This window comes from Lepisosteus oculatus, chromosome 1 (assembly GCF_040954835.1).
Source record: "Lepisosteus oculatus isolate fLepOcu1 chromosome 1, fLepOcu1.hap2, whole genome shotgun sequence".
Lineage (NCBI taxonomy): Eukaryota > Metazoa > Chordata > Actinopteri > Semionotiformes > Lepisosteidae > Lepisosteus > Lepisosteus oculatus.
This window is the reverse complement of record NC_090696.1, coordinates 27408148-27436047: the sequence shown is the minus strand read 5'-3', so window position 1 is coordinate 27436047 and position 27900 is coordinate 27408148. Positions and strand designations below refer to the sequence as shown.

General features: G+C 36.5%; 1 protein-coding gene across 2 annotated transcripts in view; it reads right to left on the bottom strand.

Annotated features, from left to right (window-relative positions):
• Positions 1 to 2601: 2601 nt before the first annotated feature.
• LOC107077071 (uncharacterized) overlaps positions 2602 to 27900 on the bottom strand; it is a 45583-nt gene continuing 20284 nt past the window's right edge. For both annotated transcript variants that reach the window (XM_015344536.2, XM_015344537.2), the window contains exons 10-11: positions 25662 to 25749; positions 2602 to 4213 (exon numbers count right to left, since the gene is read on the bottom strand). In XM_015344536.2, the coding sequence (XP_015200022.2) occupies positions 25688 to 25749 (62 nt within the window). In that variant the 3' untranslated portion in view covers positions 2602 to 4213; positions 25662 to 25687. The remainder of the gene's footprint in view (positions 4214 to 25661; positions 25750 to 27900) is intronic.

Here is a 27900-nt window from a genome sequence, read left to right as displayed (position 1 = left end):
CAAAAGGAAATAACTTAAACATTTAAAGCCCTTTAAGTTATTTCCTTTTGCTGCATTCTAGTCATAAGCTGTTTTTCTAGGAATGGATCATTGTTAATTGGAAGACCTGTCTTGTTTGCAGTTTTTTTTGTTTCACATGAGATGAGGCCATTCAGCCACTTCTTGCATGTTTAGTAGTTTAGCAGCTAAGTGAAGCTAAAATTTCATCCAGTCGTTCCACCAGGGAGCTCAAAGGTGGAGCTTCACGCACCACACTGGAAAGCTTGGTCTAGATACCCACACCACTTTTATTCTGAAGAAGTATTTCTTTTTTCACTGTTCTAAATTACCTTTTGTTTTCCAATTGTGTCCCTTTCTATTTGTTCTGCTACTGATACAGTAAGAGGACCCTGATTAGAATCTATGTACAATGTATCCCTTGTATACACTTGAGTCACATCTCCATTCTGTAGTTCCCGACTAAATACATTTGGTTCCTTTAACCTGCGTATATTTGAATCCCCCGAGACCCTGTAATTATTCTTATTTCTATTCCTCTAAGGTTAGAATGTTCTTTTTATAGTATGGTTTCTAAAAGTGACATTTTAAAAATGAAATATAAATAATGACTCATACAAAAGCCATTGTATTGTACATAAAGGTCTGAAAATACTATACTGTTTATAATAGATACTTGAATGAATTGTATTCTTATCTAAATAAATACTACAATATTTATACATACACAGACCTTGAATATTTTCCAGAGTTACACTGGCAAGGCATTAAGTATTTATTGCTTTGTAATGTCTTCAATAACTGTTGTTCAATAACTTTTAAATTTTTTTAACATGCAACAAGAAATACTAGAATATTGATTTATCGTCACATGTAAATACAGCAAATGTTTTTAATGGGAGGATTTACTTATACGCAGACTTGCACACTACAGAAATTGTACATTTAATCCTAGAGCAAAATTCAATACGGCTTTCCTAATACATATAGGATATTGTTAGGAAAATATTAAAGATCATTCTTAAATGCAGAATTTAAGCAAGATATTGTAAGATTGATTTGAAAATGTATTCATTGCAAGGAACAATTTAAATACTCATTGCTTGAAGGGATGAAGGATTTACTGCTCTGCTTGAGTTGGAGGAAAAAAAAACAATTTTGAACAGATTTTTGACATTTAAATATTCCTTTGTTCGGTAATCAAAAACATTTCTTCTAATGAAAAAGTTCAGTTTTTTCAAAAAAAAAAACGATTAACCGAAACGTGTCACGTTGTAGACCATTTTTCATTGTGATGAAAGGTTTTGTACTATAGTAGTTTAGTACTGATAGATTCCTCAGCTTACTTCCTAAACTCCCCCTCACACAGTCAGATGGAGAAATACTGACTGTATCCTTTGTATTAACTGAGGCCTTTCATGGGCAGTAAATGACAAACCAAAGAGTAAAAGTAAACCATACATACCTGTACATAAATCTCCGCTTTTCTAATCCTTCAGCTATTTTAAAAGTTTGGCTCCACTCTGAGCAACACAAGAGGTGGTGCAGGTTGATGTTTGTGCAACAACATGTATTAATAAGATGAACTGAAGGCCTCTGTCTCGTGATCTACTTTTAGATCGTAAAGGAATTTTAAGGGAATCTTCCTAAGAAACATGAGTAAATCAAAAACATTCCCTTTACACCTGACCGTTCTGAAGTAAGATGTCATGCTGCGTCATGAACCTTTCCAGTGTGGAAAATGACTGGGGTGTGTTTCTGAATTTGCGACAGTGATTCCCAAGTGATCCAGAACATTTCGGAAGATGTGGTAACTGTTAAATTGCCAAAGTCAGCTTAATGCTAATTATTGTTCATATTTTTATGTAGGTTGTTCACATCTTCTATTAGCATTAGCAGGAGACATCTTCTATAATCTTCCGAGGGCTTTGTCTTGCACATGCTCTTGTGTGCCGATTTATGATGGCAGAAGAGGTGCTTACTATCCATGTTCATGTTTTATTAGCAGCTACAGTAAATAACCTGCAAATCAGAAGTGACACTGACACAAAAGCTTGTCTAAGAATTGATTCCATTAGAATGATCTTAGCTCCAGATTACTAGATAACAAAACTTTAATAACAGATTTTCCTGATTCCTGATTAGATGACTCAATATGTATTGCAGGAAAAGCCCATTGTTCCTAAGGTAACTCTAGAGATGTTTATGTTTAGCTAACGGTAAGTTACTTTAATTCCAAAGATCAGTTTATATGAAGAGTTTTGTTGAGCACCACAAAACAAAGAAAAATGAACAGGCTCTTGGAAGGGGGAGATTTCTTTTGCATTGCTTCATAAAATAGCGTTGTATTTTTATTTTGAGACACTTTTCTAGTTAACTCCACATAAATGTCTAATAAAAACCAAATACAAAAGTAAAAGAGTTTTTGAAAACACTGGATGTGCACTTTTTGCAGTAGAATAAATGAATTGTTAAAATAATCTCCTAGCGTTTGTTCTTTGACAGAAGAAACAGCTCTAAATTGTTGGAAAATTTGGTAAAATAAGAAATTAAACATGGTGAAGCTTGAACACAAAAGTCACAGAGCAAATACACAGTAAGTCCTTTGGGTTTTAAATGTAGTTTAACATGTGACATAACCAAGACCCTGACAGGAATAACAGAACAAATCCTAAATAAAACCAATATTATCAGCTTTACTCAAAAAACATACATAAAAGATATTTTAGAAGCTGGTAAAGTCCACCAGTTCATACAACTACAAATCAAAACAGAAAGCAGCAAAAAGCATTTACAAAATATTATTCCGGAATTAAACACCAACTTTGAATAATGGATTTTAGCACATGCCAATGATCCTGTAAGCAAGAAATAAATCCAACGAAGTCTAATGAAGAAATAACAATACTGACATGCTGGTTTTGCCACATACCTGTGGGCAAAGTTCACTAATTAAGCAGACTCATTTGATTAGATAATTGCCTGCAAAACAATTGACCTGTTAAGTGTCTTCATGTGGTTTATCATCAAGGTTCTTAATAATGTGGCACAGTTAACATTAATATACACGTCAAAATGTTGACTAAATGCAAAGAAATAAAAACTAAAGATGCACATAACAGGCATGTATATATAAAACATGTACTTTGAGCATTATTGATAAGGTTTGCTTTTAGTTTATATACACAGTGTACATTAGTTTATTCCACTACAGTGGACTGAAAAGGTCCACCAATGTTCTGAAGTTGAGAAATTTGTAGGGTAAGATCTTACCCATCTATGAATTGGCTACATTACTCTGCTCTCCTCCCCACTGATAGCTGATGTGTGGTGAGTGTTCTGGCGCACTATGGCTGCCGTCGCATCATCCAGGTGGATGCTGCACATTGGTGGTGGTGGAGGGGAGTCCCCATTACCTGTAAAGCGCTTTGAGTAGAGTGTCCAGAAAAGCGCTATATACAGTAAGTGTAAGCAATTATTATTATTATTATTATTATTATTAACTTTGTTGATAGCCCTCCATGCAACTGTAGTGGCTGGGACAGCCCTTTGTTTTTATGCATTGAAGGAGGTCAATAAAGTGAGTTTTACCATCAAAATAGTGCTTATAAGACAGTTATACTATATTCTGTAGTACTGTATACTCATCAATGAAGTGTGAGTAATTTACTGATCACTTTCTACTGTACTTCCCCATAAGTGGGGCTAGTAGTTGTGCTGTAAAGCTTTCTCCTGCAGTACAGTACAAGATTACACCATTACAGAGCAGGAAGGAGACACTAGGGTTTCATTTAGTTTTGGTGTCAATTCATGTGACATTCACAGGAGAAAGAGAGCACAAAATGGTTTTAGATATAATTTAACGTCACATAATTAATATCCTGACAGGATATATATTATAAGGATACAAACATAATTCGTAAAATATTCACTTTTGATAGAATGATTCAATTTTTTATTATTCTTTAAGAAAACGTATAAAAACATTACCCCTGAGTCACACCACATGGATTATAACGAGTGAAAGCTGAACACATGCAATCTGTATCTTCCTTACAACATAAGATTAAATTTGTAATGTTTTTATCAATCACTTGAGTGGATAATAGTGATGAAATATCTTTTTGAAATAAAAAACAGATTGCAGTCTCCTTTACAAACAACTGCTTGGATGTGTTCTTCTTTGGGCATCTTCTACCTGACCAACTTCTTGCATCTGAAAGGAAGAAACAGCAATTACTTGTCACGTGTTATGCATAGAGATACTGTAAACGTGTCCTTAGGACATTGAAATATTTCTTTGAGAACATATTCAATGGAACTCACACAATAGTCTAATGTTTAACAGGATTGCTGATATCACTATAATACTAAGGCAAACATTGCATTTTTAATAAAAGAGATTGAAAAACTGCATGGTCAAAATAACCCCCCAAAAATCTTTAAAAGATAAAAACTCTAATCATATAGCTATGAAACAGTATGTTACACTTTCAGATTGCCTCTTTGAACTCCAGTTTTTTTTCTCTTAGTGTGTGGCAGAAACAAAGGCCACTTGTTCAGAATAAAGACCCAGGATGCCTTCTGCAACATTATCCATCGATGTGCCATACTGTTGTAAACTGCATTACCAGCACACCTTTGAGCCAGCCACTACTTCCTCCATTGTCTCCTTAAATGCAACCTTTGACACAGCCCACAGACTGACATCTGTTTGAAGATTAGTTATGACCTAGTGGATAGCAACTGACACATTTATTATTAACCATAAAAACCCAACAAATTCTTTTTGACCTTACAGGGCTCTCATTCTTACTCTCCTTTTTGTTTTCTGCTCTCGCAAAAAGACCATAAATAAATCATTTGTCAGTGTCATATATTTATTTTTTCTTTTATTTTGCATATTGATCCAGACCAGTAACAATTACATAGCTTAATCTTTATTGAATCAGATCAGAATGATGATAGACGTAGGTTCAGAGACTGTATCTCTTACAGAAGGTCGCAATAATATAAAACAGTTATTAAAATGTGTCCTTTTAAAATCATTCTGTGTTTTAGACCACAAAGATCCCCTGCCTACCAGCACCTCATTTCTCACCCTCATGTAATGTTTTCTTTCAGAACTCTAATTTGCTGCATCCTTTACAAAACTGTACTGCTGCATAGATAGATAGATAATACTTTATTAATCCCATAGGGAAATTGATGAAATAGCATAGAATAGCATGCCACGGTAAGATAAAAAATTCATACAGATGTATGTGTTGTATGAAGAATGAATGAATGTATCCCATAAATCAAAGGTAATCATGCATGCTGAATAACATCATACATCTCTGATACACGCATTCCATCAAATAAGATGTACAATCAAATACAAACTGTAGGAAAATAGAATGTACAGTAGAATGTAACCACACACTGATGCTTATGTAAGTACGAATGTACTGTACATTTCAAGTACAGTCGGTCTGTTTTGACAACTGAGAAGAGTCACAGAATCATAAGATTATGAAACGGTAACCCTCAAATAAGTTGAAGCTGGTAGGCGGGCATGTTGTTTGGAACTACAACACGTAATCAAAACTAGACGAAAACATCCAATCTGGACAATGAACTAAAATTCCAAAGACCCTTGGTGGTTTTGTGCTCCAGGCCGAAGAATAAAAGGATTTCAGGGTGTCCTGCTATTACAGCTATTGAGAGGTTATTATCGTTCTCTGTTCTCCTGCTTTTCATTTGTTTATGAGGGCCTACACAAAGATGTGCACAATAGACTTCATGGAAAATCAAACAATAAATACCAGGAAAATAAGAACCTCTTCAAAATTGTTGATAGATTAATAAAGCATGTATAAAAGATCCACTAACAAGAAAATGAAAACATCCTAAATATTTCTGAGACTGAAGACATTATTTTTGAAGAGTAGTAGTGTTTTATCTTTATTACATACTTCAGGAATATCTTTGCATTTTGGGTTTTGTCCATCATCACCCTGCCTACTTCTCACAGTATGGGATAGACTATCTTAATTTAGTATTTGATTTTAGTATATTGAGGTATAATTGTGTGCCTTATCATAACCTTAGTACCTCACACTGATGTTTTTCTGAGAAGACTGAACTCTAGAAGAACCAGAAGTTTTACTACATCAGAATACTTCTCTCAGCATAGGATTCCTTAGATCTATCTTGTGTATTTAAACTGATCCAGGTTTAACTAGGATGCTGTCCTAAGTAAGAAAGATGAAACAGCAGCATGAAAAGAACAGCTTCCTATGGCTGGGTTTGTACTGGATGTTGGATACTAATGAAAACACCTTATTTTAGAGGCATGCAGATGTTTTTTTTCCAACTTTAGGTTTGTAATAGAAAAACAAGAATGAAGCATGCTTGATTGTTTGGTGCAAGTTAATAAACACCTGTCTTTGCAAAATGAGGAATGACTTGGGCTCTCTTTGTGTTACAGTAAAGTCTATCATGTGTAACATAAAATGAACAAACAAATGTAGTTTAGTTTCAGCTGCAGTCAAGCGTTTATCATCAGACCCGCAGGAATATGCAATTTCAACATATGGGGCAGAACATCTCCATGATGCCATGACTCTATAACACAAAGCAAAAGTAAAACTAAACCAAACAGCTTCTTGTCTCCCATTGTCTAAAGACCAGGATAAACTGACCCAAAAAGGACAGATACCTATCTCAAGTCAAAGTACCCAGGAAAGAGTTGGCTGGTGAAAGACAAGACATTCCAATGGGGATTTACTGATGCTGGATAAAATTGTAGACTAATCTGATTCCAGTATGACACATTCTTCCTTTGGAACTATATCTAGTTTCAATGAACTCATTGAGCACTGCTTTCTCTTAATAAAGTTGCTTTGTGTTTCTTTGAAGTACAACATCTTTTATTTTTTATGAAACTCTCCTATTTTACTTAAAGCATGCAAATGTTTACTCATCTGTTTGTTAACAAGTCCCAAAAGTGAATATTTAGGGTCTTATTTAAATGTGTAAATGTTTTCTGTTTTATAATTCATGAACAGCACCTGCAGCAGAAAATTTATATTCATTGGTTTAATATACTTAAAATGCTGAAAATAGCTTCAAAATTCACCTGTTGCTGAAATAAAACCAAACACATATACAGTACTTTGGGATTTAACAACTTCCCATGATCTGAAACTCAGCTTATTGTGTTTGGGAAACAAAAATCACAAGTTAATTTTCTTATGTTACCCTAATCATAGAGAAGGAATATGAGAAAATTAATCAAAAATTATAACAGAAACATATATATATTAATCAACAAAAACATACTTAAAATATTATAGCATTGCTGCCTCACAGGGCTGGGGCTGGGTTCAATTTCTGGGGTGCTATCTACTTGGCGTTTTTATGTTTTCACCATGTTTGTATGGGTTTACTCCAGGTGCTCCTGTTTCCTTCCCCAGTCCAAAAAGGTGCCGATAAGTTGATTTGTAAAATTGCCCTGGTGTAAGTGTGTGTGTGTTTGCACCCTGTGATGAACTGTCCAGATTGGATCGAACCCAATGATAGCTGGGCTGGACTCCAGGTCACCATGACCCTGAACTGGATAAAGTGGATATTGAAAGTGATGGTAATTGTGATATCCGAAGTTACTTACAGTATGTTTACAGATGCAATTATCTTTAAAATCACTGTCCTGTTAACTGGAATAAGATCTTTGATTGGACTAAAAACAAAGAATTTGGTAAAACAAAATATATCCTATTTATTTGGTTACCACATTTAAATCAGGCATAAATTGAAGATTAAGCCTATTAATGTTCACTAAGATGTATACTTAGATTTCTGTGTTTGTTCAAATAAACCTCTAATTTATAGCAATGCAGCTAAGACCATGGGTTTTTTAGGTATGTTTTCTTGAAGGATTCTTGGAGGTATGTAGACATTAGGCAGGTCCATTACCTCTGGGTCTTTACAACCTGTAGTAAAATAATTACAGTGTGTAAAAACATTCAAATGGTTTAGGAGTCTATAACCTTCTCTTTAGGGGAGGCAGAGGTGAGACAAGTTCATTGCTCTGTTTCTGAATCATACCAAACAAACAAATAACAAAAAGTGTTCAAAAGTGTGTTTTGGACTCAGTATAGTGAATGTTTAGGGAGCACTTCAAAATTGCAAGCCTACCAGAGATGCCTGAAGTACTGAGGGGCAAAGAAATAAGAAACTTCACCCCTCACTGGCTATGGTATTAGCAAGGTGAGATGGGTTAACTGAAGGGTGTCTCAAAGTGACAAGAACATATATTATATTAATGGTCACCTTCTCAGGTAAGCAATCCTCTGATTACTTGCTGAATACTTTGATGCAGAATATGTGTGAATCCCACAGACATTCATCACAAAAGAAGGTTAATTCATGCAGATTTTGTGTGTAAAAAGTTCAAAGAATGTGGTGGACTAGCTATGAATTGCATAGAAAACCAGCTAAGTATTTTCTGTTTATAGAGTCTGATGACTGAGTGAAGGTATTTTGTTAAGAAAATACAAATGATTCTGAAAAAATACATTTTCTCTACAGTCTATCGTCTTTACAGGCAGGGAATGGAAAAGACACAAATCGCTGAGAACTTCAATTACGAATGTTTGGTATTATGTAGGACATGGTTAGGCATGTCTGCATGAACAGGCTGTTGTCACATTCCTTTGCCTAACTACTGGCATTTCTAAGTGCTGCTTAGGGAAAAAAAACAGCCTTGTGGCTGTAACTGATCTTAAACTATGGTCAACACCTGACAGACAACACCGTACTGTAGAAGTGGCTTCAGTCTTGCCTATTTTAGATGAAGAATGTGGGAACTGTGTTGCTTTCAGCATAGCCACAAGCTGATTGTAAGGCCTTTATCAGCTGCCAGGCTACAACCCATAACACAGGAGTAAACGTGCAAATGATGAACTTCTACCACAGGAAATTGAAAACATTTTTATCTGTGCAATAGAACAAGCACATATTCTCAAAGTTAAAAATTGAAAAAGAGAGACACCAGAAACAAACATATGTTACAATCCAAATACTGGGTGACCAATTTCACCCTCTCTGCTTGAGTGGAGACCCATATAATCAAGAAGAACAAGGAATACACAATTTTCCTTTTGCTATCAAATATATGCCTTCACTGGAATGTCTGTGTCTAGGATAGGAAAGATATCTTCTCACAGTGCGGAATCTCAAAGAAATGCAGGTCGCAGTAGGCAGGCTGAGGATACTCCAACTACCATATAAAATATTTTTAATTTTACTGACAGGCCCCTAATATGAAAATTTGAATACACTTAATACTTTGTAATTTTAATTCTTACCATCAGAACTTGCTATAAAAATGTCTTGGATCATAAACAAGATATACTAAAGTGTCATTAAGCACCATGTTGGTATTTACAGCTGAAACCTCAAAGATCTCAGAAGCTGCAGATTATAATGATAACAACTGCCCACTGACAAGTAATTACTTTTGTGTGAGGACACGGTGACCTCTCAACAGCTGTGCATCCTGTTTCTGCAGGAGGAATGCAGCTCTTGGAGCGTCTCACTACATTCATGCAGAAAAAAAAGGATTCTGGTTTTGACATCAGTTCAACATCACCGCTACAATAATTCCAGTAAGAGGCAGTCCATCAGTCGTACTGCCTTCTGCATGTTTCTCACATGTGCTAAAATAATAGATAGTCATAGATAGTCATTTACTGCATTCCCTCTTTAGTAAAGAGAGTTTTTGGTGTGATTTTTCTCTACAAGGCAAAGTGTTGCTGCTTCCCTTAGAACAAAATTCTTCTATTGGTGCAATTCTTCTATATGGTTCATATACTATGAATGAAAATATTTACAGTTTCTAGTGCCTGGGGCTCATTTTATCTCTTGTCTTTTATATTACTTGGCAGGCATCTGCCACATCACTGCCTGACATGCAAAAGACAAAAAAATCCTGACAGGTTTGGGTGATGCTCTTTTGTGAGATTACTAAAAATGCAAACACAAAGGTCAAAATGTATCACAGAAAATAATTCATTAAAACATTGTCTGAAAAAAAGATTCTGGGTAGGTTTGTAGAAGAAAATGAATGTAGATTAGGGGTTGATTGGTATTATTCATTTGTATCTAAATACAATGTTACCATTAGTAAAGTGACAGCAGTAAAAAACCAAAAGTCAGAATTTATGTTTATTTTGATTATGCATATTTATGTTTATGGCAATGTGTATAATTTACAGAATTCTGGAAATAAATCCAAAATCTGAGCTGAGCTGGCAAAATAATTACTCTTGTGAGCAGTGAGTATGGCCATTATTTAGACATTTAAATCTTGGGGAACAGAAAATATCCATTGAGGAAATTAAACTGTCTCTTCAGAAATATTGCACCTCTCAAGTTTTGGGGTTTTAGGGTAGTCCAGCTTTTCTTTGCAGGGACTTGCTCTGTCTGGGAATGTGGAGAAAGACTGCACTGCACCTTAGAACACTGCCCACTCTTCGCAGTCATTATGAGCCTTCTAATTAGGACTTAATGACCTTCCAGTTAGCTCTGCTGAAGAAGGTCAACTACGATCAAGGAACCTGAGCAGGAAGGAGACACTTCTTTCTTCCCAGGAGTCTTCTGTTAATAATGTGGATACAGGCCATGTGTGGTCAGGAAGTACCAACCAATGAAACAGAGATTATACACTTAACTGCTTAAACCCTCTGAATGTTTTATCTGGGGAAAATTACCTTATTGTTGATGGAAAAAGCCTTAAAAGTCTACCATTGAGCCATTGAAGCCACTTATCCCATGTGTTCAATTGGTTTACAGGGATTTTATTCCTCTAGGAAATGAGTTAATCTCTTTCCAGCATATGCTGTTCAATTAGAATGCCTACTTTTTATTTAATCTTCATCCACCCATTTACTAGTTTTTAATGTTCTGCTAAAATATTAATAGGCTTGTGAGTCATTAGATTCAAAAATTGTTTCTGGCACAGTAAAATGAACTATCTAACGGTAAGATGGGCCAAACAACCTCCACTCATTTGAAACATTTTTATGTTCTCAGGCTCTAATGGAAATAATAGCATTTGTTGCACTTTATTGCTTGAGTATATGCTTGCTTAAAAGAGTCCTACTTCAGTCTAGGGTCACACTATACAGTACTCAGTAATCAGGCTTTTGTAACATTTGAGATTTCATTGCAGAGTCAATGAAAGCACCCCAATATTAATTTCTCTTAATATCAGAGTAAGTATTTAGTAATGCCTGGGAACTAATCAAGTAGTCCTCCGCATAGAAGAGCCTGAGAAACTCATTCACTATTGCAGGTTTATTACCAGATTTATAATAGAGAAGTGTAATTACTGTGTACAGTAAAAATTTAAATTAGAGGCTGGGCTTTCCTGTACACTTTGCCTCCTAGTCTTTGTGGTCAAATATGTGCAGGTGTGCATTTAAGTTTTTATGGAAACAGTGAAGAACAAAGCAAATGTTTTTCTCTTTAAGCTTCTCTGAAGAAAGCTACCTACTGTTGTTTGCTTTCCTGTATATTTTGTTATTCCACCGATGACCTTCAAGGTCAAAGTTGATCAGGGTTCCCACAATGCAATCTTGCACATTCTGATCTCTGAAGTAAACCATGGTTTGGCCAGAACGCCATCTGCATGAAGGAACCAAAGGACCATTACGGATTTCAGTATTCTGCTCAAATTCTCATGAATGTGATGAGACAATGGAATTTAAAGGGATCTAGAAAATTTGGCATAATTTACCTTGGTGAGGAAATGTCTACCTGACTACAGTATAAGGTGAAGGCTGTCAAGACCCTTCTTACTCGTGGGGTATGAGCCAGTTAGATTCTCCAAGGGTAACGATGGGACGGAGGGAATGGTTTAAAAAAAGATGCGCACAAAGGAAGTGAGATATTTATGTGTAAGACTGCAGAAGTGGGTGAGATTAGGAATTTGACCTCCTCCTGAACTGCTGTTTAAAAATTACATGGCATGTAAAAGTGTTCCCTTGAAACCAGACCTGACAAAATGCATAGATATGAGGCACTAATCCCACCTTCTGTTGGATATGCTTTTTTATAATCCCTAAATGAACACATCATTTTATTAACTCTCTCCTGCCACAAATGGTGTGGGTGAGGAGGGAGCCCGATGAAAGTTTCTGGTATCAGGCACTAACAGCTAAATAAGGGGACTGATTTCAAGGACAGCAGTAGACTTCTGTTGACACAGTCAACATGGAGACAGGTGGATAACAGCTTGCATATGCAAGCACTCCACTAGTGGTCTGAGTCTTCTTCATGCAAGCAAACTGTGACCAAATAACGGTGGATCGATTGCAATGACAATGCCTTTTAATAACACAACAGGTTCTCCACACAAAACCTATTGCTGGGCAATTGCTGAAAAATATTGGAGAAATTAGATTTTTCAACAGTAATGCGATCTGTGTGTGTTTTTATAATATTGTAAATGCATGTGTGTCCAGCAAATATTTTACCATTCTTTGATTGCTCAATGGGAACATTCATAAGCTTTGTTATTTGCCGAGTGTCTTATCATTCAGCTTAACATCTCAGTACGGGTCAGTTAATTAGTTTAGGCAACAGCTGTTTCTGATACGGCCAGATATGTCAGTACAAGGTTAAGGATAGTATTCTTTCAATGACCATGATTTTACTTCTAAATTACAACTAGAACCCTGACCTCCGTATTCCAGAGCTGCCAAATCCTGTCATTTTATGTGATAATGTGAACTTGTGTGTGAACTTTGGATGCAAATTAAACAGAATATCCCTGGTTTAACAACCTAGTATGAGCAGCTAAAAATATTTTTGTAAGAAGCTGCTACTTCACACAGACCAGGTTATGTTGCTAAGGATGACCAACACATTATTTGGGGGTGCCTTGCTCTTTTTGTATTTCCTAGGCTGAGATAGTGGAGAGTAGGATATCTACTTTTTCTGCTGACTTTCTGCTCTGATAAAGCATCTCTTATTTATTTCTGCCTGGCCATGGTGTTATCCTATGGGAGAACCAATGACTTTTCCAGTAGCTTAAATTAATACTGTGTAGGAGGTGGGCTCTAGAAATGTTCTTGGTGGGAGTAACAAGCACCTCAAGGGGGGCCTTACCCTCCTGGCCATCCCACTGGAGCTGGGCCTAATTTCACACATCCCATCCACCACGATCATTAATTGAGTCTGTTGGGATCAGACCTAGCTGCCAAAATTCTTCAGCCAAGTTTTTGGCTTTGAATTACAGTACCACATATCTAGGAATCCCGCTAATGTCCTAGAAATATCTTGGTGTCCTGCACAAGGTCCAATATTAACTTTTAACTTCTCAACCTTTTTTTGCCCTGTGTGCTAAAATATATATAGCACGGAGCCCATCCAGTTGGGACTGACTGGTAAAGATGGCAAAGGTGCTTAAAAAAGAAATGAACACTGACAGCTGTAAAGCAGTCAGAAGAGAAAGCCATATTGCAATCCTTTCTTCCTCACAACTGAGTCTAATATACAGTATGACAATTGCTTTGCCTGTTGCCATCAGGTTATCATCTTGCCTGCTCTAAATTCCCTGCTGTAAAAATAGAGTGAAAAAGGTGTAAGGATTGTTCCTTACAGAGAAATCATCAGTCAGTGATTGATGTTCCACAACACATTTATCACACAAAGCTGGCCCAGCTCTTTCATGAACCCCAGCCAGCAATAGGTGGGTCTGAGAATCTTAGATCTCTGGTAATTGTGATTATATGAAAGTAAAGAACGGCTTACAACACTTACTTATTTCCATAAACAAAATTCTAGTTCAGTGAAATCCTATTTCCAGTCCTATCCTAATTCTTAATTCTTCAACATTTTAAAATATATAAGTATATTTAAAACATGCTTGACTTGCAAACTCAGTTTTTTAAATGGAAATCAACCTTTATTCACTTTGTGAGATACTGCCTAGGTAAGTTGTGCAGCAGTACAGAACTCTGAAAATGTTAAGAATAAACAAATAGCATTGAACAGAGTACAAGATGAAAGAACAACTTAAAATATGTGCTGTAGTAATCAGTTGAACTGGAATCACTGTAAAGGAACAGAAGTTCAGTTGTATAGAAAGATATATTCATTACATAAAGAAAGGTTTTTTGACTGATGACATTTAAAATATGTGCTGTAGTAATCAGTTGAACTGGAATCACTGTAAAGGAACAGAAGTTCAGTTGTATAGAAAGATATATTCATTACATAAAGAAAGGTTTTTTGACTGATGACATTTTCTGAGACCTGTGACAGCAGATTCAATGTAAAGTTAAAAGTAATGGTTTAAATAGTGTGAAATTGTGTTATTTTCAGTTGTTTCTCAGACACTGTGATACTGAAATCTAATCCCACTTTAAAGTCAGACTGTCTGCTCCACTACTAATACAGTATGTAGATGTCAGTATAAACACATTTGATTCACACCACAATGCTTTTAATTTGTAAAGTAGTGACATTTTCTTCCATGTGTGGAATTTATATATATATAACATTCATTCTTAGCCAATATTATATACTGTACATCCTCTAATCCTGTCATTGAGTATTGTGACAGTGCTTTAATATCTTTTACACTGAAACACAGATAATCCATAATGAAACATAATGTACTGTATGTACTGCAGTACAACAAACATGAGTACTGCAGTGTTCTGCTGTATTCATGACATTTTATTTTCTTCTATATTTGCTATAGTCTGTTATCAGCTGTGAAATACAAGGAAACCCATTTTATTTTTTATTTATTTCCTTTTTTACAGTATGTATAAAAATTGTAATCAGTCTTAATTTTTTATTATTTACAATGCCCTAGTTTGGAATAGTCAGCTGTTAATCGTCCGCAGTCTTGCATGACCTGGGAAATCTAAAGACTGTTCTCAAAATTCCTCCGCAAATACTTCCATTCAGGCTTTTCACTCTGTGATTACATACTGAACATCAGGCAGAAACTATTTTGAGCCTTGATGAACAGTATTCTTTTAACAATTTCAGTCCTACAGAGACCTGATCAATCAGAGCAATCTCTGACGTAGAAAGTGAGACTAGTCTAGACTTAGCCTTTTGCTTTTCAAAGCCACATGCTTCTTTGTCTCTTCCTTTATTTGACTGAACAAGTCAATTGAGAGCAAGTTCTTATTTATAATGAAGAGCACGAGACTCGTTTATACAGAGCATTAACAGATGCAATCTGAGTGAAGTCCCTTGGTAGTTGCTAGCCTGTCCCATTTACCAGGACAGCAGTTCAGATGCAGGGCCCAATAACCTGTACCCCTCATGATGGAACCAAATTCTAGGACCTCAAATGGTAAGTAGCTCAGCCCAGGTAGTATTCAGTGTTCTCTCAGCTTGCTGATATGTTTCCTTTCTGAGCTATAAGGGATCTGAGCTATTACTAGTAATATATTTGGAAGACAATTGTATCCAAAGCACCCGTTTATACAGCTGGAGCAATAACCGGAGCAAGTCAGGTGAAATACCTTGCTATTGGGCACAATAGCAGTACTGCATGTCAAGGAGTTTGAACCCATAATCTTACAAACCCAGAACTCCAACTCCCCCACACAGCTACCCACTGACCAACACTGACTCTCCTTTGAAGCAAGAGTTTCATCTTACTGCATGAATTGAAAATATAAGATTCTAATAAAAAAAATTATAAAGCAATGGGGTGTACAGAAATAATGTGGCTTTTCCGCGACACCACCTGTTTCCGCTGGGTGTCAGGACACCTCAGCACACATTAAATCCCTCCCACCTATAAAACTGCAGCACAGAAATAGCAGACATTATCAGAGCATAGAGCCTGGTTTTCCAGACTGAGTCAGTGGAAAATACTATAATTAAGGCACAAAAGACAGTCCTACCGTTGTTTCACCTTGAAGTCCATAACTGAAGTCAGAACTATATTGCTAAATTGTATAATATTCACCATGTAATCTCATTTATGAGAGCAAACTAAAAGTTAAGGACTTACATTTCTTGTTTTATAACATACAAGATGTTACAATTTTAAAGCAATACCAATAATCATCAATACCAGAACACCATTTAAAAAAGATAGAAATGTAGTGACATTTTTATTTGGTAGATACTACTGAGCAGCAAAAAGCTTTCCTATCAATATACAAAATTGATTACCTACTGTAGGGTAATACTGCAGGTGAAAACAAACGATTCATAACTTTAATGTAAATAAACTGAACAAGTTAATCAAAGAAAAGATTTATACACTAAACATCTGGCAGCAATTTCCTTCATTATTAAAATTGAATCTTTCTAGTTACTCTCTTGAGGATATTGGAATCAAATTGTTATTCCCTCAGCAAAAAACAAGTGTTGCAAAAATGACATTCCTCTCCTCAAGGAGACAAATATAAATCTGAATACCAGACAAAATGATATCTCTTAAATCAGTTTATTTGGCTATTGCTGTACAATTATTTCATTGTATAAATAAATGATAAATATTAGGAGGAAGAAAAATTTAAATGATGATTAAGAATAAAACCTACTGTACAAAATAAGACAGGAAAGTAACGGAATTAATTCCACTTAAATGGTACAACACTTCATGCTGAATTGCTGCATACTAAAGTCGCTGTAGGGGAGTGCAGAGAAGAAACAGAATAACATGAGATTTGTTTCCCATAGTTCCCTGCCTGGTGATGTTTTGCCGTGATTGTTTTCAGAGCAGTGGTGGTAGTGGCTCTGTGTCTTATTCACCTTCAGCAGACCTTGGCACTCTTACCAGCTGTGAAGGTGTATCGTCTTTTGCATTGGAGCCTCCGAAATCACTAGTATCCATCCGTCAGAATTCCTAGTTGTATACCCCAGCCTTCCTTGTAACCAACTGGATACCATCAGCTGCCAATCCCATCATTTTTTTGTACTTTTAATAAACTATTCAGATTTTTATCCTAACTCTTAAAGCAAACCTAAGTAAACTGTTTCATAAGAGATCATTGGAATATATGAGCAATGTCCAAAACCATCCAACGGTGCAGTAAACTCTTTGATAAAACTCAGGCCCTATGTATCATTGTCTAAGACGTCTCTGGTGATATGGTTTCAGCATGCCTTTATCACAGGAGATGAATGAATTGTAAATGCCACTCAAAACATGTTTGAATGCTGCTGTATAAACCTAAAATGACAACAAAAATTCTCCACAATCTCCTTATTTTAGTCGTTAGAATCCATACTAATCTATTTCGTAAATGTTGACAATCAATACAAATTCTTTTCAACAATTTAAGTGCTCAAACTAGAATCTCTGTTACAGAATATACTTTAGTTTCAGGTTCCCAAGTACCAAGTAAGCTGTAAATCAGCTTCCAAAAGAGACTCTGTAAAACATTAAACTGCAGAAGACCCAGATCAAACTTCTGTCCTATAAAAGCTTGAGTTCATGTTACTTGACATTAAGAATAATCCTTTTGTATTGAGCTCTGTCTGGCTCCAAAAGGGTGTGGATTATCCTATTGCTGCTGTTTGAGAACCAACTGCTGCTACTCCCACCCAGGGGAGTAGTTTCTTAAACAGCCTTTTTCTTTTTCTTGGTGACTCTTATCCTGTCTGTGAATCTGGGCATTTTACTGGTAAAATAAATTGCTTCTAAAAAAACAGTCTGATTACTAGCTCGGCAGACTTACATTCCTCAGTTTCCCAGTCAAATCCAAATATTGAGTCTGCCATTTTCAGTAATATTTGAGAATGAATTGGTCCATTATGATCATGTGAATGAAATATAGCTTTACAATGCTAGTCCTTAAACATCAAAGTGTGCTCTTATTGGAAAATAATATACTGAAAGCGGGGCCTAATTATCCAGTTTATGAGCTGTTGAGTCTCATCAATTACCCTCGTCACTGGGATCACAGGGTGTTTGTGTTCAGTTACTGGCTTGTGAGCCAGCACAGAACCAGGTGGTAGAAGTGCAATGGACTTTGTTGTCATGATCACTTTTCTTTACTTTTCTTCTTTTAATATGTAGTAAAATCTAATTTCTTCTTTTGCATCAACTGCTTTTTTATTTAATATTCCTCAGTTTCTTACTTTGCTCACATCCAGTTGCCTGTTTTTTGGTGGTGCTTTCATTTTGGCAGATGACCTTTTAAAGATTAGATCAAAGATCATACAAAAACAGACATGCTCAACTCTGCCAGTACAAAACTGCAAGCTGTTAAGACATGGCTCTGCACACATTCAGGGCTTCAGAGACTTGAGTGGTTAGACAGTAGTTTGTAGTTCATTGTACACAGTAGCTACCTGTATATTGTGGAAGAAGCATCTTTACAGTGGAATATGTGTCTAGTGTTTGTACTCAAGAAATAATTTTAAAATTATCAAGAATATTTTAAGTAAATAAACCATGTTATTGCTATAGTTTCAACATTCACCAAATCATGAGAGAGAACAAGACATTGCTTATTTATTGTTATTGATGTCTAAAACTTCTAACAAAGGGCAATACAGTATTGTGAAACAGGCCCACAATACAGTGTGAATTGTTTGTAATCAAAATCCATTTGCACTAGTTATCCATTGCAATAAAACATGAATTTACTCAGAATTCTGAGATGTAATAAGCAAAAAATAACATTCAAGGTGGTCTCATTTGGCAGTAAGATCTGCATGTTTCAAACATAGCAGCTGAAAACACTTTGATTAATTTTGCTCATAAGAAACACAGAAGTACGATAACTCTTGTTTTTGTACAGTAATAGAATATACTAAGTGAAGTGCGTTTTGCAGGTTTAAAACATTCTATCTTAATCTATTATTTCACTAGGAATGACAATGCTCAAGATCATTGGCTTAACCCGCTTGGCTGAGGGCTGACCTCCTGGCCATAGGACGAGGAGGCCAGGACCCCCACGCCGGGTGACCAAGGGGTCGCTGCAGAGGTGGAGCTGGGGTGGAGGTGGGATGCAAAAGTCGCGCGCGAGGGAGAGAGATATCACGTTCGTAAGATATCACAAGCAATTGCTAATTACGGACAGCTGAGTATGATTGAGCTTGGTTGTTTTCATCCCTCCCGAACTTTTGTTATAAACTCCATTTAATACAACAATTTTTTTTTCTGCTTTGAAACCAGTTTACAAGCTTCTGTGAGACCCAGCACTGTGAAGTGGGTATAACAAACCAGTGACTTGCCTGCAGTGTAAGTTATTATATGGAATGCTCCTAATGATTTATTACACAAAAAATAACTTTATAAAAGGTTCTTTGAATGAGTACATACAGTAAGTACATAGTATAAAACACTATACATAGAGGCAGTTGCATTTGGGGAAGATGACATATTCCAATCTAACTGGATTCTTGAAGACCAAGAACACAGCTCAAATGTATATTTAATATGCACTTAGAATGACTGATGGTTAATGGGACAGAAACACTAAGATTAGCTTACTACCTTCATGAGTATCTCCAGAAACACTCTGGTTGCAATGTGACACCATGAGAGAATTAGAATTATTATGGTGCAAAGAATAATTTCTTGGCCAACCCAAACTCACAGACAGGCAGCTCTTAAGCTGAGAGAATATACTACAGTACTGTACCTTTACCACCTGCAGTTGGAAACTTAATTATTTTTACCATGATGCCTGACATCTAGGAGCACATGTTTAAATCTTAAAAGTGTGTTGATTGATTTTGTAATGAAAGTACCTTTATTGAGCAATAACCCAGTATCTCTGTCTTAAACATATACAGTCAAACAGAAGAATAGCTCATAAAACCTAAAATACCTAATATCTTTAAATCACCCACGCCTTTAAAATAGCTGCCCTATTTTTCAGGTTTCTTTGGTGAGAGGCATTAAAAAGACTACAAAAGAGTATTGGAACCAACAGGATTTGTTACATCCTTAATGCCTCTCAGTACATAAGCCTTTATAAGTAATTGTAACTCTTTCAGGCAGAATATCTCAGATATGATATACGATTTCCTTTATGTCAAATGTCAGCATTCAACCAATAGGGCACTATGTTTTGTGGAAAGTATAAATGTGTTAATTCTATGTACTGTAGGATATTCAATAATAAAGATTTAGATTTGAAAGTTAAAGTTTTCATGAGTGTACCCTCATTTAACTTTTCATTGCTATGAACAAACAGGATATCAGCTAACGTTAACCTGAAATGTACAAAAGTGTTTGTATAAAACACTATTTAATAACGGCAGTCAGAGGTACTTTCTGCAACCATCAAGTTTGTCATCCTGCAAAACACCTACTGTAGATTGCCAGGACAAAATCAAAAGTGCAATTCATATAACTCACACCCAATTGACTTCTGAACATGTGTATTTTTGTCTTCTGTAGAGCAGACGTCTGCCTGGAGCCAAGTTACATCTTATTCTTAAGAGTGCCTTTGAGTTCAGTTGGAAGTACTGAGCTTCTTTTAAATGTTTTATGAATCTGCAAAATATTATTTTCCGCTTTTTAATGTGAAACGCTATAATATTTAATAGTTTGTATATTACCTTTGTGCAGTGTACTTGTATCACCTCGTTGAAACCTGACTTTTGAAAGCCCTTTGAAGATATGATACCAAAAACAATTGATAGGTGTGAAATGAATGTGTTTCACTATATTTGTAACAAATGGTGGTGCAGTGGTTAGCAATGCTGACTTGCAGCCCTGGGCAGCTGAGTTCATTTCTGGGGTGGTATATGTTTGGAATTGAGTGTGAGTGTGTTTGTGTCCTGTGATGGACTGGTGTACTATCCAGGGTGTATCCTGCCTTGCAACCATTGGCTGCTGGGATAGGCTTGAGCTCCCCCGAGAATCTGTACTGGATCAAGCCATTAAAAAACGTGTGGATGGATGGAAAGTTTATAATGCCCAATTACAAACAGGACAGAGCACACTTTCCCAGAAGCTGTTGAAATACTTTTTGACAGACAAAGTACAGTACACTGTATTTAAGAAGTGGTTAATATGTTCACTGATGAAAATAATAATTTGTCTCTCCATCATTATGATTCCATTTGCATTCTTCTGTATTAATCGGAAACACAAGTTTCTATCCGGGACCTGTAGAATCTTTATTCAATACATTGGATTGGTCATCCTAAATCAAATGTTCCTAAAGATTGGAAGCACTTTGTTATTGCACATGTTTAAAGGATTGCTAAATTAAATCAGCATGAGCATCAATCAAGAATTTTATACTTCAATTCAAGCTTGGGATTAAACATTTTGCTAATGCAGACTATTATTTTTCAGGTGATATTTTCAGTACAGCACTGTTACCAAACCTTGGTAGCACCTACAGTACACCTTAAGGTACTGCAGTGTTTGCATTATGCCCTGTCTTGGCAGTATTATAACATCTATTGTCTAAATGTATTGTCCGTGTCCATTTGTCATTTGTGCCTATTTTTTTTCCCTTTCTCTACTGTTACTGGGTATAGCTGAACGAGTAAGCATTCCAATACACTTGTTGTATATGGCAAACAAAATCTTGAATCTTGATGGACTCTATGGACATACAGTATAGCACCAATACTAGGAGGTACTGCATAGTTTTTGGGGGCAGACCAAATGGAGTTTATAATGAAAGTTCGGGAGGAATGAAGGCTCATTTGACACAGCTGCTGCAATTCTCACTAATCCTGATGTAAGCAACTGGTCTCCATATATATCAAACGTCACCCTCTCCTCTTCCTCGTTCATTTTCTGCATCCCTCCTCCACCTTTGCAGCTACCCAATTGGTCGCATGGGGGTCCTATCCTCCCCGTCCAACGGCCGGGAGGTCGGCCCTCAGCCAAGCCGGTTACTCCAAATCTCCACATCCCAATAAACGATTCTAATTTCTCCCAAGCTTTCGAATGCTGTCATTCCTCGTGAACTGCAGTCCTTTTTAACAGATAGTGTTATTCTGCATTTCTACCTTGACAGTCTTCAGGAGAGGAGGAAACTATTTATCACTTCCTTAAAAAAATATTTTTATTTTTGTAATTTTGTAAAAAAGTTAAGCTTTAGAAACAAGTTCGATGAGTTTAATTAGATGAAATTGTAACCTTGTGGCAAATTGCACTTTTCATCTTTTTAGGCTATGCTTAGAGAGGAGATGGTCACTTTGCTGCCTCATACTGTGCTACAGGCACCTCAGAAGCGTGTATCTGTACATACAGTATCTGCCCTCATTCATTCAGCCACCGCCCCCCCTTCCCCCTGCACTAATCCCCATGCTGTTGGTCCTGAAGCTGGACAGGTAGGAAAGTTAATCTCACTGCCATGACACTCCAGCTTGCATTACACATCCCTACTAATCAAACCAACAGCCAGCCACAGCATGGACAGTAAAGTAAGCAGAAATAGAGCCAGGTTTGTGTCAAATGAATTGCCTTATTCTTATGAAGAACATCCAGGAACCTGAGCTTCAGACTTCATCTCTGTTGATGGCTGTTGTTCTACTTTAGCTAATTAAAAATGAATTGGTCTATAAAGGAAGCCCATCCAGTGGTCTGAATAATCTCTAAGAATAGCATAAGAAAGTACAATTTACAAAGGGACATGTTCAACTTTAGGTTTATCCCATGCTGAAAAGAGAAGAAAGAAAACACAACGTTTAGGCCGTGGAGCCTGCTTCAGGTGAAGAAACCGATTACTTGTTCCTTTGCAGCCTACGCATGCTGACCCAGCTACCCACCTGAACTACAATTTACAAATGCGTATCAAATAATTTGAGATTGACTGTATATTCAACAGAAGGAAATTGGTCTCTTCAGCTAATTTGGGCACATAGACCAGATTGCAATACCTACTTCTAGATTTCATGCTTGAATTTGATAATATCATGAACAAATTTTATTCCAGAAAACTGCAGAAGAATAATGACTTTTTTTCAGTTTAACATTGTAGCACAATGTGCGAATACTTCAACAGCAATTATGTGTCTTTAAATATAGACCTTCAGTATGATAAACTGAATATTAAGTGTGAAAAATAAATTAAAAATAGAAGCAAATTGCAAAGGTAAAAGGACTTGAAAGTACTTCTGACATTTAAAATAGTTAACTAATACATATACATTTTATTCTGTAGCAGGGCTTATTTCTATGTGTGTGCCTGTTACAGTGATGTAGGCTACCACAATGGGTGGCTGGCCCTTTGCTGTAGTGGGTTCAATTCCTACTGCCTTGATTAGCCTCTGTGTGTTTCTTATTGCTGGAAGTGTGCTTGAGTGACAATGACTTCTTCAGAGTAATCATTATTGTCATTTTAAGTGAAAGTTTACATTTAAAATGTGTTTTAAGGCTGCTTCTGTTATCTAACACTGTATTCCCATATACAGTACTGTGCATTATTGTAACCTACTGTAATAGCATCAGCAAGGAAGAGACAGACAACTGCAAAGATGCCTGTGAAATCAAGCTTAACATGTTCAGGCATTCTCAGAAATAAGACATTACACAGAAAGAAATTCAACATACTGTAGTAAGGTGTATATTACTCCTTAGGCAACAAAGTACTACTTACAATTTAATAATATATTCAATTAAAAGTGAGAACAGGACACATTGTTTTGCACAGAGGCTTGTGGTAATCTGGAAGCAGCTACCCATTCATCCAAGGTTGACAGTCTGGCCTCTCTGAAGAAAAGGTAGAATGAACTCCTTTATATCCATGAGCTGTTACTAATCAGATGGGGCAAACGGGCCAGACAGACTCCTTTTCTTTGTAATTGTACAATAACCCAGAACTGATGGTGGAAATAAATAAGTGTAAACTGTACATATACAGCAATACAATCTATTACCACTTATGTAACAAAAATAAATACATACTTTCCTTCTTTTGCAGTCAGACATATATTTGCTTTCTTCACACTAGATAGCTGTATGCATTATTCTCTAAACTGTTACAGTACATTTACAGTATGTTTCAAATGACTGAAGAAACTGATACTTTCAAAAATATTAATATGATACTGATTTAAATGGAAACTGCATTTAATTAAAATTGCCTTTTGCTGATAAGAAGAAACAGCAAATATTGAGTCTGTTACACACTTAATGTAGAATTTGAATACACACAATTTACCATTTACTAATGAACCAGAAAAGTGAACACTTCTAGTAAATAAATTAATTCAGTACAGTCTGCTGTTATGGAGAAATAACTCATCTCTTTGAGTGTGCTGCTTTAGATAGGCTATCAATAATTTGCAGAATCTAAACATTCATCTAAATATGCTCTTTCATGTATGGATTGCAATAAAATGCAATTTGCCATTAAGGCAAGCCTCTGATTAAGGTGTCTGAAACAAACTTCAATGAAATACTTCGGTAATGATCTGCAAGCACTAAGGCAAGTTGCTACCTGCATTTTCTTTTTTTCCAGACACAACTTAAGGGTTCACAACAGTCACTGTTAGAAGCTCTGTTTTTCTCTCTGATATGTAGAGTATCAGCAACAAAGTATCTGTCTTCTGTCAGTATGAAACAAAATGTTTTATTTCCATCTCCAGGCAGATACATTTTTAAGCTGTTGGACTTTTTAGTGATAGGAGTTTACATCACTTCTCATCTTATGATTATGCTCTAGTGCATCCTTAACATACTGTATTTGATTACAGCAACTGAACTAGAATGTTGTCAATTATTATTAAATAATCTTAATAATAATATAATAATAACTAATATATACTTTCTTGGTTGAAAAACTATAGGAAACATTTTGTTCTTAATGCATTGAAATAGTACCGATTCATTTGACAGTATATGTAAAAATATCTCCAACTGACAAAAGCAGGGTTGTGAAAATTCTATGAGAGTGTGAGGTCTGATTCTTAGATTTCATAGACAGACAGTATCATGTTTTATCAACTGTGAATGTTAATGCGATGCAAAAAAAGTCAGCGATTTCAAAAGGGGGAAATTATAACGAAATAATAGACATCATTAGAAAAGAAGAATAATTACTGCATGAGAAATAAATCTGTATCAATTAGAAAACAATACAGGAACTAGAAATTTAACAGAACATTTTCCCAAGGTAAGCCAGTAGTTGTCTTGTCTACAGGCAGCACAGCTAGAAACTTGCATTGCTTTTTTAGCAATGAGAAAGAGATAAACAGGATTCTTTGAGGGGGTATATTCCTAGACTCTGAAGAAGAAGTGTTCTACAGCAGAGTAAGCATTCTATACCTATCATCAGTTGTTTAAGGACGGGTGCATTCCACTCATATGCGCCTTTGGCTGGGTGCTTCTGTTGAAATGGCTAAACCCAGGTGCAAAGCTAATATCCTGTCCCTAATGACACATTGACTGAGAAGTGCTGAGATAATATAAACTCAAGATTGTACATATCAAAACATTAACAAAACAGGTTGAAACTGAAATTAAACAAATGTGAAAGTTCGTATTTCAAATTCAGACTTTCCTTTATTACTTTTGAGTATTTTTTTGTCTTAATTGTACAGATTATATTCCTTCATCTGTGTTGGATATACAAAAATACATTATGCATGGAGGTAACTTTTCATTCTTTGGTTTTTCATTATACATTCAGGGAATTTTAACAGTTCTGGCACTTAGTTCAGGCATGACGATCTGCATCCTATTGATTTCAGCAGGAGCTTACCAGGTGACAGGAGAGCAGGGGGATTCTTACATGGACGGTCCGAGATAGATTTCAGTGAAGGTGTCTTCCAGATTAGGGGCTGTCTCTTCTGTAACAACATTCAGCAGAAGGGAAAGAGATAAATTAACTCGACTAGAGTTAACTAAATGCACATAAATCGGATGGTTACTTGTTTGCATTTGAGTCTCTAAGAATTCCCAGGAAATTGTTTTATTTGCAGCATTTTGCCTACAGAAATTTTACAGTCTTTAAATTAAACATATGCAAACAATAAGAGCAGTACAAATAGCCAAATAATATAAAATATTTATGACTTTATATTTATGTCAAGATTTTCTACCTTCAGGAACAGTAATAGAGTGCTTTAACTGCCAACCATACAACCACAACTGGCAAACGTTCCCAGTGTCTAAAGATTTGTGCTGTGTCACTGAAAGCCTCACAGTCAAAAAACTGTTTCAGTGACACAGAGCAGCCAGTATACACCTTTTCACCAATTCTGACGGTGGATGTTGATATACTGTGTTAGCAGGGAAGGTGTGACTGTAATCAATCACACCACTAAGAAACCTGTCCACCCATTTTCATGACTGTTGAGAAAGCGTTGTGTTGCTCTATTGTGGCACCTGGTCAGTCAAGACATCCTCTGCAAATACATTTTTATTGAACGCGAAAATTTTCACAGAGAGCCTTAAGACCCTTGACCCCATTCCCTGAAGCCACTTTGTTTGTAATTCCATCCATTCATTCATTCATTTTCTCTTGGCTTCTTCCAATTCAGGGACATGGGGGCAAGTAACTGACTTAATGGACAAGTAACAAACACAGACTGCCCATAATTCAGTGCTTCATTTACCTGGCTAATGATAAATGTCCAAAGAAACTCTATGCAGGGAAGGCAGTGAGCAGCCACTATCATTAACAGAATAACAATCTTATTTATTGTTCACACACCCTGGAGATTTGCCTCTGGCCTCACTGATATAAAACAATAAAAACAGTGTAAAGCAGAGTCTGAAGCAACAGAATCAGTACTCTACAAAAGACTAACCTTCCTGTCACCTATCACTTTTTCTATGAATTCACATGAACTGGTGTAAAAAATTGATCTTCTTGAATAAATTAAGCTCACTAGGAATTACACCCAAGAATTAAGTGTACCGAAAGGATTATGAAGTGTTTGGTGAAAACGTGGCCTAGCCCTCTTGGCAGACGGCTGACTTCTTGGCCATAGGATGAGGAGGCTGGGACCGCCATGGGGAGTGAGGAGTGACCCAGGGTGCGAAGGTGGACAGACGTGTGCGAGGGAGAAGAGGATCACCTACAGTATTTATAGTGTTTAGGGAGAGGAAATGGGTGGATAGGGTGGATATGGGCGGAGCGGTGGCTCTGTGGCTAAGGATCTGCGCCTGTGACTGGAAGGTTGCTGGTTCAAATCCCGTGGCCGGCAGAGGAATCCTACTCTGTTGGGCCCCTGAGCAAGGCCCTTCACTCCAACTGCTCCAGGGGTGCCGTCTAAATGGCTGACCCTGCGCTCTGACCCCCAGCTTCTCTCCGTGTCTGAGTCTCCTTGGAGAAAAAGCTGGGGTATGTGAAAAGATGAATTCTTAATGCAAGAAATTGTATAGGGCTAATAAAGAAACATTATAAATGCCATCAGGTGTGATTGCAAATTCCCAAAAGCTGAGTCTGATTGAACCTGGTAGTTGTCACACCTCCTGACCTTTTGTTATTAACTCTATTTGTGGCAATTGAAAGGAAAACAGGTTACAGTGCCGATATTTAGGCTTTTAGCTTTTGGTCATGAGTGAAAGAAAAACAAGGACACTCTCCCAGTGTCATGTAATACTTCTGTAATTTGAACTGTTCTTTTTGGTGTTTATATGTGTTTTGTATCACTTACTGCAAATGATTTATGTCACTTTGAACAAAGGCATAGGCCAGGTGATCTCTATCAAAATCATCCTCCATTAAAGACCATAAAGACCATTACATTCTCATGGAGGGCAAGCAAGCAACGAACAGTAGCTGCAAAACTACTTCACACATGAAAGTTTGAAAATTCCACTGTCAACTGTATGCCACATGCCATGGATTTCTGGAATCTTAAAAGACAAAACAATTTGCATTTCTTTCATCAGACATGTGGAACATGACCCCTTTCTGGTCAAAAATGGCAAATATTCACATCTGCCAGAAATCCTTGCATATCATATTTACAAGCACAGCACGCAAGCTT